The sequence below is a fragment of the Alternaria ethzedia genome, assembly GCF_023757985.1.
Source record: "Alternaria ethzedia strain BMP 0044 chromosome Unknown scaffold_54, whole genome shotgun sequence".
NCBI classification, from domain to species: Eukaryota; Fungi; Ascomycota; class Dothideomycetes; order Pleosporales; family Pleosporaceae; genus Alternaria; species Alternaria ethzedia.
Genome location: NW_026056247.1, coordinates 55,386 through 69,407, shown reverse-complemented (window position 1 = coordinate 69,407; position 14,022 = coordinate 55,386). Strand labels below are relative to the sequence as shown.

At 53.3% G+C, this 14,022-nt stretch overlaps 4 protein-coding genes across 4 annotated transcripts; 2 read left to right on the top strand and 2 right to left on the bottom strand.

Moving 5' to 3' along the window:
- Window positions 1–130: 130 nt before the first annotated feature.
- On the bottom strand, window positions 131–1,567 carry J4E87_010693 (uncharacterized protein; the record flags this gene model as incomplete). The annotated part of the gene is made up of 4 exons (XM_049382264.1): window positions 131–877; window positions 931–1,137; window positions 1,196–1,415; window positions 1,470–1,567. 4 exons carry the CDS (start codon window positions 1,565–1,567, stop codon window positions 131–133), a joined length of 1,272 nt encoding a protein of 423 aa, XP_049227989.1.
- Window positions 1,568–2,934: 1,367 nt separating this feature from the next.
- J4E87_010692 (uncharacterized protein) lies at window positions 2,935–4,742 on the top strand (the record flags this gene model as incomplete). Its single annotated transcript, XM_049382263.1, has 5 exons — window positions 2,935–2,939; window positions 2,988–3,315; window positions 3,366–4,163; window positions 4,220–4,666; window positions 4,716–4,742. 5 exons carry the CDS (start codon window positions 2,935–2,937, stop codon window positions 4,740–4,742), a joined length of 1,605 nt encoding a protein of 534 aa, XP_049227988.1.
- A 3,424-nt stretch (window positions 4,743–8,166) lies between these two features.
- J4E87_010691 (uncharacterized protein) lies at window positions 8,167–11,229 on the bottom strand (the record flags this gene model as incomplete). The annotated part of the gene is made up of 1 exon (XM_049382262.1): window positions 8,167–11,229. One exon carries the CDS (start codon window positions 11,227–11,229, stop codon window positions 8,167–8,169), a length of 3,063 nt encoding a protein of 1,020 aa, XP_049227987.1.
- Window positions 11,230–11,501: 272 nt separating this feature from the next.
- Window positions 11,502–13,991, top strand: J4E87_010690 (uncharacterized protein; the record flags this gene model as incomplete). The annotated part of the gene is made up of 4 exons (XM_049382261.1): window positions 11,502–11,557; window positions 11,612–11,879; window positions 11,931–13,676; window positions 13,728–13,991. The coding sequence occupies 4 exons, from the start codon at window positions 11,502–11,504 to the stop codon at window positions 13,989–13,991; spliced, it is 2,334 nt and encodes a 777-aa protein (XP_049227986.1).
- Window positions 13,992–14,022: the final 31 nt, after the last annotated feature.

The window sequence follows — 14,022 nt, the reverse complement described above, 5'->3', positions numbered from 1 at the left end:
CGAACAACTATCGCTTCAGTACGCGACAAACCATGTGTATTAGACCACGCTCTCATGTCCCCCGTTCTCCCGACCTCGGGAACTGGAGGTCATCTTTTCCGCTGCAGCTCCCTCCCTCCACTACACTCCCTCAACCGAAGGTCGAGTTCAGTGGCCCGAACTTGATGTTGCTGTAGACAACAGTGGCATCAGCATGTTGGCTCTCAATGTCTGCCGGCACACCGCTCGTCGTCTCGCATTCTCCCCTGCCGGTACCTAGATCCGTGTCTGGATTCTTGTCTGTGGGATACGTAGAGTCAAGCCAAAGCATGTTGCTGTAATGGTCATCCCACAGGCTCATGACGAGGACCATGCCGTTTGCGAGAGCCTTTGCCATGTTCGCCATACCGCCCTTGTCTTTGAACGTGTATGTATCGTGGAACGCAGCTTTCTGTTCGTCGCAAAACTTTGTTGTGATGGAGTTCCCGTCTACGCCAGGAATAGTAGATGCAGGCTGCGCAATAGTCTTGCCGTTCTGGACATAGAAACGCTTGATCTCCATAGCGTCCCCGGTACCGACAAATTGTGTGACCACGGTGAACTTCTTTGAAGTGTCTACCGTCTTGCCCTTGCCATAGAAGTCTTTGACACCCATGCGGTAGCTGTTGAAGTCACAGCCGTCAGGATCGCAAACCCCGGCATAACGGTCGGCCGAATAGGTACCTCCGCAACCGTCGCCGTCACAACGAGACTGCTCGATTGTGGAGCACGAGTGTGGGGTGACGGCTGTGCTGACAGCGTTCGCTTCCCAGATGTCCATCTCTGCGCAGCACGAACCATGGCCCCCAACCCCTGCATTCGCATCGTTGGAGGATGGCTGCCAACCTTCGACATTTCCCTGCAGCATTCTGAGTAGCTGAAAACCAATTCTTGGAACCGAGCGTGACTTACCTCGCCGTTGATGAACTTCAAATCCCGTGGGCACTGGGCGTCGCAGTACCCTGTGCCGTATTTGGCGCCAGCCTTGTTCGTCGAGAATTTCTTCAATCCGCCATCTGCATCCATTGAAACAAAGTACAAAGCGCCATTGAACCCGCATGGCAGGTTCGACACGTCCACATCGAACGTGAACTCTTGGTTGCCGGTAAACTTAAACATCTGTTCAAATCCACGGATCAGTTGAGACACTGTTTGTACCTACGAGAACGTTACTTACCTCGTAAGTCGTATCATCCTTCATGAGGTACGTCCGAGAACCGATGTTTGTGGAGTAGGAACCCTTCGTGATGAACTTCAACTTCAGGGAGTTACTGCCCGCGGTGATGCCGTATGTGCCACTGTAGTCTGCGCCGTCAACGGCACAGTTGGCCGCACATGCCTTATTGTCTGGGCAGGCAGTTGCGTTCCACTCGTTACCTGTGTAACAGTTGTCATAGCTAGTCTTGTGTTAGCAGCTGAGTCAACCCAACAGACTGTGCCTATGCCATTACCCTCCTTTGACATGAAGCCATCGCCAATTGGCGTCGATGACAATTTTACCGTTCTTGGTTGTGCAGCTACCCTTGGCGGTGCAAGACTGCCATGTCATTCCTGGATGGGTTTCGGTTTGCTGAGTACCAACAAGCTGTGCGTGAACGACGTGGTAAAGCCACGCGGCAATGACGAAGTAGTGATACATGCCCAGATGGTGAGCAGTACAGGCTTTGGGGTTTCAGTAGTATCGTGGGCGAAGACTGACAAAGGGTTGAATCAAGATCATGGCAAGTGCATCGGCAGGCGTCTCTTATGTCCCATTTCGCGGAGCCGTCTAATTACCCTTGGGCGTATGTACTCTATGTTCCATCTTTCAATCAATGTGTCAATGAATGCTAAACCACGCCCCAACTGCTGCAATTGGTGTTCAAAGCCTTTTCTCGCATACCGATAATGCGCGCCCCCTACATGCCATGTCGAGATTCATCTCACTGGAGGCTAGAACATGACCGACCACAGACGCGGACAGCTTATGAGATGAATTGACTGCTTAGTGCGACGCGGACACCCGTAGGTCTACAGGGCAATCTCCACGCAATGTAGGAATCATTAGACATCGTCATCGCAGCCAGAAGGTCACTCGGACAGGCGATGTGATGCAACAACCCTTTTGTTCGGCTGTCTACCCGGCTAAGCATACCAAGCATCTTGAAGCTCACTGCCATGAGCTGGGCGCTGAGCACTATTAACTGGGTATTTCAATCCCAAGTCAAGAGCAGCTCCTGCACAGATGCATGCGCCTCGGCGCCTCGGCGCCTCAGACTCGGTCCCGTAATACCCTGTTAAACTACGATTAGAATGCGTCTTAGGTCTTCGATGGGTCGTGCTGTCACTGCACAGCGGAGAGTTCAACTGCCGAAGAAGATATGAAGGCAAGCCAAGCTGATCATCAATTATATGAAAAACAAGTACCGAAGAGGGGTAGATTGACGATACTGTTGATACCACGAGACTGGAAATGAGACATGACCAGCATTCCCCGCATTGGCATAAAGAGGACCCGATGAGTGCGTCGAAATGCCGGCGATTCCATTTATTAATCGTCAGCACTGGTGACGCTACACTATCGACAGGATGGGTGAATGCTACCTAGCTGGAGGTATGGCGGCCTGAGCGTACCTGGGGACGCAATGGTTAACTGGGTCTGTTGCATCTCCGTCTTATATCCGAGTCTGTGCGTTCCAACCTATTGCCTCATCTCCACCTGATCTCCGCCTTGTCCGACCTCCAGCTGTTTCGCCATTGTCAACGCGCATCGCAGTCCCTAGTTGCCATCCGTCACATGCCATGTCCGCTCCCGGCGCCGAGTGGATTAGCGACAGGTCTCGCGAGGAATCCCCAGAAGGTCACGATGGCTTGTCGCAGCGACGCACGAGCAAGAAGCGCAAAGTGTTGTCGTGCTACGCTTGTCGCAACCGCAAGATGAAGTGTGATCGCGTCTTTCCAGTATGTGGCCGATGTCAGAAAAACGACAGAGGTCACGAGTGTACATATGACCCCCGGCTACTTCAAGAGTCCCACCGTGACAGGGGCGCTGCGTCTCTTGCGCTTACAGAGCTGCCAGTCGAGAGCGAGCCCTCCTCGGACGCATCGAATGCATTACAACGAAAACTCAAAACACAAGAGAGACGAATTGCCATTCTGGAACAGAAACTCATCAATCGAAATGGCGGTGGTAATCCCCCGCAATATGGGGAGTTTGTGCCCCATGAACCCAAGATCACAGAGGAAATCATGTTCAGAGGAAAGGGTTTCAGATCCCAGTTCAACGGCGCAACGAGTATCATGAGCATGATCTCCACGGTACAGTCCCAAGCCTGACGTCAACGTGATAGAAACTGACCACCACTAAGTATCACGAGCTACAAGCTTTTACGCGAGAGGCTTTGACCGTCGATCACTCCATCATGCGTGTCAAAACCGACTTCAAAGCCTTTCGCGATCAGAGGAAGAAGTCTGCGAAGAGGCAGGCCACTAGATGCTCTGACATCGACTCTGAAATACTCGCTATCCTTCCGGAAAAGAGCATAGTTGATACGCAGGCGGCTCTCTACTTCCAAACGTGGGAAACAAGTTATAGAATCCTGCACGGGCCGTCGTTCTGGGAGGATTATCGAAGTTACTGGGAATCAGATCGGGACGGAAAGGGACCGGTGAGCTTCGCCGTCTTGCTCGTCTTGCTCGTCGCAGCCACGAAGTGCCTTAACCCGAAAGATGATGTGTTTGTTGGTGACACGACTGCCGACAGGCAAGCGGCTCACGAGCTTATTAATTTATGCGACAGCTGGATCGCTGATCAGCCGCGCAAGCGGGTTACTTTAGCTTTGTTCCAGCTACAGTGCCTGTCGTTACTCGCGAAGCGTGTCAATTGCGTGCGCCTGAAGCAAGACTGGGTCGCATCGGGTGACCTACTGCGACTCTCCCTTGCATCTGGTCTACACCGTGATCCCTCTCTGCTCGGACATGGTACGATGACAGCTTTCGATGAGCAAATGAGGAAGCGTCTGTGGATTACCGTCATGGAGCTGGAGCTCCAGTCGTCCGTTGAGAGTGGCATTCAATCTTCGCTCTCCGGACTATACTGGGACTCGCCTATCCCTGATAATCTTGGCGATGAATCTTTTTCGCCAGATATGCAGCACATGCCGGCGGTATGTAGAAACGAACCTCGGAAGAAAGCGTTCCCTGTGAGACTGACACCGTGCAGTCCGACGAGAACTTCACATCAGCTTCGTACCTCATCGCAACTACAAAGTCACTTCCACTCCGTATCCATTTGACGCAAGTGTTAAACACCCCTTCCAGTGCTCTCGATTACGACGACGTGCTGCACTACGATGCACGGATCCGCTCTGCATTGGCCGCACTACCCGTCTGGAACGATGATCGCGCACTCGTACCCTCCGCACTCCTCCAATTGCAGTTGCGACAGTATCTCTTATTGGTGCACAAGGCCTACGCCAGACTAGCCTGCACAGACAATCGCTACTTATACTCGTTCACAACTTGTGTAGAAACGTGCAGTTCTTTGGTCACCACGCACGATCGCCTGCTATCAAGAGGCGTTCTAGCGCTGAACAACTTCCGCAACGACGTCATCAGAGCTGGTCTGACACTTTCGCAGATTGTCTACCACAACTGCACTCTTCGAAAAGTAAAATCGTCCCGTACCCCTGCAACTGATTCTACGAATCACAGTGCAGACCATCACACTCATTTTGCAGACCTGAGTAGGCCACGGCGCTTGGCAGCCTCCGATACATGTCTAGACCTGTATCTCACGGCACTACCGCAGGAGTCGTTCCTTGCAAGAACACTATGTATATCTTCGATGGACATCCTAGAGCGAACGAGACAGATATTTGAGATCAAGGTCTTCCGGCTTGGTACAGGATACATGGAATGCTGGCTGTAAGTTCTTATGTCAACAATTCACAGCAAGAATTCGCTGATTTTGGTTCTCGTATGCACAGCATGTCGGCTGCAGTAGGCATGCTACCTCCTTCATCACCTGCTACATCCATAGCCTACATCAACAACATTAACGATGACGTACTTTCAAGATGTCACAAAACGCTCGACTGGTTTACCTCGTTGGCTTTCAGAGTACTAGCTCTACAACAAGATCCCCTGAGTCGCTTGGCGTCTTCCCTTCGCAGTACCATGAGTACTAGGGAAGAGATCGTCTCGACGTCAATGACCGCTGAGAGTGCGCCTACCACGTCACCAGATGGGGTTTGCGTAGAAGCCAACACAAGTAATAGTACGAAAGAAACGTATGGACCATTCGATCCACTACAGGACATACAGTCAGATATGAGCGGCTGGTCATTTCCTGACTTCTGGGCGTTTGACCTTGGCGGAGACTTCTGATCTTCATACATGCAATGACGTCAGATAGATACCGCAGCTATAACTACGTCTTCGCACATGTTAGCAGGTGTATATCATCAAAGACATTGCATCGCCCTAGCTCCTACTACTCCATGCTATTCCGGCGCCGTGACTCTTCGAAGTGTGCTTGTTTTCTACTCCACACATACTACAGTTGTTCTTTTTTTTTTCAAGGTTATGTAAAGTCTCTTCACAGGTTCTCCTATTAAGTCGGGCTTTTCGACAGTACTCTATTATCATCTTTAAGAGGTATGATGAGCATTTACCCAAGACGCTTACAATGCCATCTAGCATTGCCATTATTAAAGGAAGCTTTATAGTTGCATGTTAGAGAGCTTTGTTACGTCGTACTAACAACAACTAGTGCGGCGGGCGGGATAGAGCTGTATCTACCGAAAGGACACAAGCTTATTAAGGCGCACTACCGCGAAGATTTTGAAACATACAAAGATTCAAAACGCCTAGACAGACTTATGTAGGGTTATCAGAGCTTGCTTCGTTGTTTCCGTAGGCATTAGTTTCGCTGTAGATCACATGGACTCAGCTCTCTACGCGTCACTGTGTTCGCAATGTGTTGGTTAAGACCCTGTCATTTGATTCACTCAATAGCGTCGCCCCAATAGTATATATACATAGCTTCCTCCCTCTTTCATAGGATACCCACATTGTACATCTCTTCTTGTTCTATACGATGCGTAGCTCTGTGCTGCGTCTAGTTTGACAATTTTTCTACGACTGGGGTCAATTAGCCCTTCTGGCTTCATCAAGCCACTGGGAAGGTAGTTCTTGTCGGGAAGCGCAGACAATCAAGAACAAACAGTACATACGTAGACGGTGGAGGGCAGTCACTGCCACATGCTTTTAAATTACGCAAAGACTATGAAGTCGAAGGGGACAGTTCTTGTTTCGAACTATGTCGGACTTTTTTAGTGGTGTGCAGTTCCGTATCAGGACAAAATGACATGTAACAAGCTAAGCGTTCTGCACTACATCCTAGAGAATCTTATCTAATCCTGCCACGAAGGCACAGTAATCGGCTCGACACATATCATCTAAATGTGCGTTCTGGGTTCCTGTTTCGTCCAGAGCGTTCTCGTCTTGTCTAGATGCCCGCACGTCTTTGTAGTTGCAGGTTTCTGTCTTGTGCCGGGCAGGTACCTGGAGGCGCCCAATGACTGCGCGTGTACTTCGAGCTTCTATCTTTTCTGTTTTCTCGCGCAGGACAAAGAAAGACCCTGACCGTTCGAACAGAAGATCTTCTATTTTCATCCCATTCGGCGGAGGTGTCGGCGGCCAAAGCACAATATTCGGCACATCTGAACGGTCAAATTTCTCGATCAGTATCTTGTATGGCAGCGGCTTTGAGGCTTGATTACCCTTCCGACCATGGCCGTATTTTCGCACAAGGTGCGGCACAAGATCATCACCTGGTAGACTTGCCGTCTTTTTCTGGCCTCGTTTTGAGATCAAGTCCTTGAATGACTTCATTTTTTTCGACGGTCTTGTAGGTAGTAGTACTGCAAGCTTGAACAAGAGAACTTCGGCGAGGCAATTTAATACTGTTGGTGATGTGTTGCTGTTACAGAACAGTGTGATGCATTAGTGCATGCGCAACGTTAGCAAACACTTTGGAGCCTTCTCACAATGCTAGTCGTGAAATTGGAAGTAGCAGCGCTCCAAATTATGCACTCAAACTTATTCTGGATTGAAGTTGAGTCCCAATCTTTTGCCATATGCAAGGAGTCGCGGAAGCAAAAGACGTGGGTTGAATAAAGTGCATGCCGGTTTAGTCCAAGTGTTGGTCCTGGGACACTGTAAAGATGAGGTTTATTGCCATCACTCGCAAGACATGTACAAGACTACTGGCCCCAGACGTCCGCTTACAAAGTTCATCATCACTTCCAAATTACTTGTGTACGCCTGTTTCATTGTGCGCGTCCTTGAGACCCGTGCAATCGGTACAGTTGGAGCAACTATCGCCGTCAGTCTTTCCGTCTATCGCATTGCTTCATACGCAGAATGCGCCACTTACTTTGTGCAGTCGTTGCAATCTACACAATTGCTGCAGTCTTCACAGTTATCACATCCGGTACAGTTGTGGCAGCTGCTACTGTCATTGCAGTCGGTGCAATTTCGACACCCCGTGCAGTCTATGTTCCTGGTTAGCAGATGTTCGAAGTCTGTCAAAACTTCCAAGAGTGGCGAGTGTACGAATGCAAAAGTAGCCTGACCTTTGCAATCCGTGCAGTTCTGGCCTGAATGTGAGGGGGAAAAGTCAGTGTTGTTCTTCCCGAGACATGGTTTCAAACCTACAATCCTCGCAACCTGTACAGTTGGTATTGTTACGGTTACCCTTGTTTTCGTCGCTGGATACGCGAAGCGATGACTGACGACAGCCCATATTTAACGTACGCGATGGGCGAAACGACGATTGCGTGTGCAGGTAACAGGTTCCCGAATGTGAATGCAGGCAAAGTGGACATGTATGTATCAGTTTTCATGGTGGGGAAAATGAGACGGCAAGAGTATGCAGCCACGACGTCATTTCTGACGCACCTGGAACAAGTGTTGGCGAGCCCGAACACAGGTATCGATCCGAACAAGGCAGGCTAGAAGTGCATAATCATGATAGACACATGTAAGCTTGGCGGAACTTGGACTAGACGCCTGCGTCCATCTTCCAACAAGTCTTTCTACCCAAGAAATCACAGTCGATATAGTGTATAGCTGCTGTGGATTGTATATAAGAAAAAACAATGTTTAGCTAACATTGCTGCTATAACCTAGAACTTCTACAGCTACATTAAGAGTGGTGCTAACCAACCACAACGCGACTAGACTCCACCCAATTCTCTTGTCCATTCGCCACTTGCGCAAAGGCACTGCAAGGAGAAGTCCAGCTAGCGTCACGAGCAGAGTGCCTCCGGAAATGACCAAGGTGGTACTCACGGCAATGTGGTAAGGTCTGAAATGAACCGACTGGTCTGGGTGCTTCTCATGGCGGTGCTCGCCCTTGGTGATGATCATGTAACATCCACTGAGGCCTACGCCGAGCAGGATATTAAGCATTGGGCCGCCGAAGCAGGCTGAAAGTGCCATGATAGGAAACCCAAGCCGCGCAACGGTGATGTCGGCGACAAGATCACCAAGCGAATTGCCAACTGCGAAGATGGTCAAGCCGAGAATCGCGTCGGACATGTTGAGAATAACGCCCAAGGTACGCAAAACACCGACAACTTCGTTGGCAATAGTGCTAATCCATGCAATGGCAACGGCAAATCCAAGAAAGCACAACGCAGGCCGCCAATTGGGTGCTTGATTCGAGGCAGTGGTCAAGAGGAGGAAGACAAGAAGGCAGAGTGAGACAAGCATACTGTAAAGCGAGTGGCGAAGCAACACAACTGGGTTGTCGGGTTCGACATTTACCCAGACGACTAGTACCAAGAAAAAGGGCGCCGTAAAGATCTGGACGATCACCAGCCAGCGGTTCCATTGCGCTGGCCCGATGGATGTTGAGGTTGCCGGGAGCTGCTCGGGCGATTGCGCTACGTTGTCGGAACTTGTTATGTACACTTGCGGTGGTTGGCTGGTGGTGGTGCTGAAGGATCCACCGTCCAGCTGTCGAGGAAGGCTCGTAGACGATTTCGAGTTCGACAGGCCCGAACTGGTGGGGTCGTCTCGTGGCAAGATAAGGGATACACTGGGAGTTTGCGATCTCATGCTTGCATCACCTGGTGTAGCTGCGTGTGGCATACCGAGATCCAGGGAAAGCTGGGCATGGCCTCCGTCATTCTCGTCTTTTTGCGGCTCGACCACCGGAAGCGTTATAGTAAGCAGGAATACAGGCAGACTTGCGACTAGCCCCAAAAGCTTATCGAAAACGTTTTTGTCACGCCAGTTGGTCAAAGTGGGAAAGAGGGTAGCAACCAGACTATGCGGGGTCGGTAGGAGTGCCGAGGGCCACCACGTGGGAACTTTTGTTGGTTCGAGCTGCCCAAAGGAATCTCGTGGGAAGTAGGTAGATTCGAGTGACACACTTGGCGAAGGCGGACGTAGACTCTGAGGTCTGGAAGTGGACTGTGCTGACCAAGGGTAATCGGTGTAAGGCGGGAATGGTATGGGTGGGGAAGTCGCATCTGGTACGGCCAGCTTCAGACTAGGCTGTTCGCGGCAATGGCCGGAGTTTGATGCCGGGCTTGATCGTAGATTCGGCGAAGGCAGGACTACACGAAGGGGCGCTCCATCCTCGGCACCTGGAGGCGCCAAATTGTTGGGTGAAAGCAGCCTATCTCTCGGTGCCGTAGGACTCGGGGCTCTAGAAGAGCGGGAGACTGGCGAAGATAACGAGATAGTTGGTGAGGGCGGCGCTTCCAACAATCCGTTGCGCTCGCTGGGAGTGGCAGACGCAAATGTTATGTCAGGCACGCATTGTCCTTGTAGGGTGCTTGGCTGTAGTTGAACATTGTCAATGTCATTGGTGGAGACAGCTCGCGCTCGGTTGCCTAGACTCTGCTGGATCTCGAGATTCGGTCGGCTCAGGTGGGGTGAGGTGGAGATGTTGGAGGCGGAAGAAGGCAGGTCAAATGGAGGCCGAGTCGCTGGACCTGTAGCCTGTCCGATGTAGGATTGCTGCTGGGCAGTAGTGTAGGTAGGGTCGTCGGAATACCGTCGCAGGCTGATTGGCATAGACTGGATGTTGCGCGACTTTTGCAGTGAGGAAAGTACGGCTCGGAACTCCAAAGCTCCTACTAAACTGGGTCGGATCGGGGTATGGGTGTTGCGCCGCGACACGCTTGGGCGGTTGACGCGCATATTGTTGGTCAACTCGCCCATCCAGCGCTCACGTTCCTCCTCGTTGTCATCGTCATGTATCGTATTGTCGCCTCCTGCGCGTTCGAGCATGGAAAAGTCGTCAGCGGAGGCGCCGTACGCAGGGGTCGCAGAAGCAGCGCTGATTTCGTCGTCGTGGTACTCTGGAAACTCCTCCTCTTCACCGCCGGGTGTTACGTAGTGGCTCCTAACAGCGGCTGCTCGCGCGCGTCGGGCTTTCCGTAGGTTGAGCCACCAGTGCCAGGCCACAACAAAGGCGACGTAGAAGATGTAGAAGGCCACCATGCTAACGGACTCCCACAGGTGGAGTTTGCCGTCGACAATGAAGCCCATGCTAAAGGCAGCAGCAACAAGAAAGAAGCCGACGTCACGGACAAAGCTTTTGCGCGCAACCTGGAAGGGGCGGATCAGGGCCATGGAGCCCGAGACGACAGCGGTGATGAAGCAGGCAGCACCGATAAGCTCGCCGACAGCCAGACTGGCAGCGTGGGTGCGGAAGGCGGCAAAGGTGGAGAAGACATCGGGGCTGCCGTTGCCAAAGGCGAGCAGGGTCACGCCGGCCAGGCTCTCGCTCATGCCCAGCATGCGCGCTATGGTGTTGAGGTTGATGCAGAAGAAGTCGCTTGCGGCAATGCCAATGGTGCTGAAGAGGAGGGCGAGCCAGAGCGTCAGCAGGACAAAAGCGACGGGCTTCGCGTGCGGGAGGCGGCAGTAGTAGAGGGCGAGGTAGGACATGACGCCAGCCTCCTCATCGGGGCAGTTTGCGCGCACAAAGTCGCATTGGTCCAGCGCATGGTGGACGAGGCGGCACTCGGCGTCCTTGGTCGAGACGGCCCCCCTCGTGTGCAGAGCACGCCCGGCTGGGGCTTGCGACCGAGCCCATGCCAGCAGCGAGATGAGGGAGACAGCGAGTATGGTGAGGGCGAAGGGGCGCGCCGAGAAGCGGGGGCGGCGCAACCGCTGGGCGTGGGCGAGGATGGTCAGGTCGTCCATGGCCGAGGCATGTTAGTTGACGAGTCGAGGAGAAGACGGGTTTTAGACGGTGCGAGGCGTGAAGGCACAGCGGGCGACGAGCCAGCGGAGGGCGGTGCGTGAAGCGTTTGGGCTAGCTAGTCCGGGGAAATGCCGCCACTGCGCTAGCGTGTGGCGGTGCTGCCGCTGCCTGTCTGGTGATAGCGGCGGGGCAATTGTGGCGCCCAAACAAACAACAGCAACATGGCATCGACGCCAGAACGGCTGTTGCAGCACCACACCCATCGCCCAACATGGCGCGCTCCACCAAGTATACCACGGCCGCCTCGCCCCAGAAGACGCCTGTCAGGTAGGCCCCAACGCTCCGCGCGGGCGCATTGCTAGGCTAACCCGTCGCCCGCAGAGTGCCGCTCAACGACGACCGCCAGGAAAAGGCTGCCCGCCGCCATGCACACCAACAGGCCCAGCGCGACTCGATGCGCGCCTCGACTACGACTGCGACTCCCGGACGCCGCCGCGTGTCGCTTGCCGCCGCCCACGACACGCCACGCACCCCGTCGCAAGATGGCGACGACATGCCCGATGTCACTGGCACGGCTGTTACACCGGGCACCCACATTATGCCCCTGCTGGCCAACTTCGAGGAATGGATGAAGATGGCGACGGACAACGTAGGCATGCGCACGCCCGTCGTCGCTGCTCCAAGCTAACGCCCCGCTCAGAAAATCAACGCGAACAACTCGTGGAACTTCGCCCTCATCGACTACTTCCACGAAATGTCCCTGCTCAAAGAGGGCGACGGCGTCAACTTCCAGAAGGCTAGCTGCACGCTAGACGGCTGCGTCAAGATCTACACCAGCAGAGTCGACAGCGTTGCGACCGACACGGGCAAGCTGCTCAGCGGACTCGCCGAGAATGTGGGCAAGAAGCGGAGAGGACACGGCGACGATGCCGATGGGAGCGACGAGGACGAGGGCGACGGCGAGGAGGCTGAAGCCGGAGAGCATGGCCAGAAGAAGCGCAAGAAGAGGGCTGCTCGCTCTGCAGAAGCCACGCTCGCGTCGTCCTTTGCCCAACTGCAGAACAGGAAGATGGAGCTCGAGTTCTCGGTTGATCCGCTCTTCAAAAAAGCCTCGGCCGACTTTGACGAGGGCGGGGCCAAAGGACTCCTTCTTAACCACCTGGCTATAGACGGGAGCGGCAGGATTGTCTTCGACAGCAGCGATGACGCCAACGATGCCGCCACCCAAGATTCACTCCCCACTCATGACCATCAACTGGCCCCCGACGCCATCGATGTTGACATATCCGGCCTGACTGCCAAGTACTTCCACGATCTTTCCCAGCTCGACCGGCAAGACGTGTGTCCGTCGATGAAGACGTTCGATCTCGGCGATGTGAATGGCTCTATGGACCTTCCCTTCCTCAAGGCTGCTGACAACTCCTCCGGTGAAGACGGAGCCAAGCACGGAGACGACAACGCAGGCAGCCAATCAGGTCTTTTTCTCGGCGACGATAACCCCATGGAATTTGACGACGATCATGACCTGAATATGGGCGGGTTTGATCTGCCTCCAGAGACGGGCTTTGGCGAAGGCGGGGAGATCTGGGCTCGTGAGGCTATCCAGCATCCACAAGCTCGCATCCACACCATGGACCTGAATGGCGACGAGAACACAGACAGTGCCGACGCTCAGTATGGCGTGTCCATGATGCACGGCCGCGACCAAGAACAAGAGAACATCCTTAGCTATTTTGACCAAGCTCTTAAGAAGAGCTGGGCAGGGCCTGAGCACTGGCGCATCTCACGCGTCAAGCATTCCGCAAAGACAGCACCGGCGACGAAACGGAAGGAAAGGGAGCCATTCGAGATCGACTTCACAGCTCCAATGACACAGACACTAGCAGATGTGCTCTACACGCCTGCGACATCCAACTCCGCGATATCTCTACCCAAAGCACAATGGAAGTCCAGGTCGCGCAACCTTCTCCCAGACGACAAGCACTTCAACTCCAAACAGCTGCTGCGTCTTTTCCTTAAACCCAAGGCGCGTATGGGCTCACGCAAGGGAGGACGCCGTGCACATGCACTCCCTGGAGATTCAGCACGCGTGGACGAAGCATACTGGGCTCACCAGGGTCAAGAAGGCGACGGTGACGATGCACAGGGAAACTACGACGCCGACTTTTTCCAGGATGATGGTCTCCAGATACCTAGTGGCCCTCTCGACGATGACGATGTGTTTGCAGATGCGCGCGATCACTTCTCGCCGCCGCCTGACGCACCTGAAGCTACACTACCACTCGACGGCATGCAACCGGGTTCGCAGACCGACGCATTCGGTGCTCAGCTAGTGACGCAAAGCCGACGATTTCGGCCTGAATACGTCCAGTACGCAAGGGTCGCAAAGAAGGTGGACGTGAAAAGACTAAAGGACGAACTCTGGAGGGGTATCGGGTTCGATGGCGTAAGTTGTATCTAGCCGTCTTCATCTGACTCGCAAGCTCACAACCATCAGATTTCTGCGCCTCCTCAGCCCAATGTTGCCGACGATCCAGCAAACAAGGCCGTGGATGGTTCGTTGACCTTTACCGACGTTGTCAACAGCCTACAGGCCGTTTACCCAAAACAAACCCTGGCTGATATCTCCACAAGCTACTGCTTTATTTGTTTGTTGCATCTGGCCAACGAACAAGGCCTGGTCATCGAAAATCAGGAAACCTTTGAAAATTTGACGATTCGGAAAGACTTCACGGCGGACTTGGACGTTGGAGGATCGTGAGGAGATTTTGGATAGCTTGCATGAATTGTAT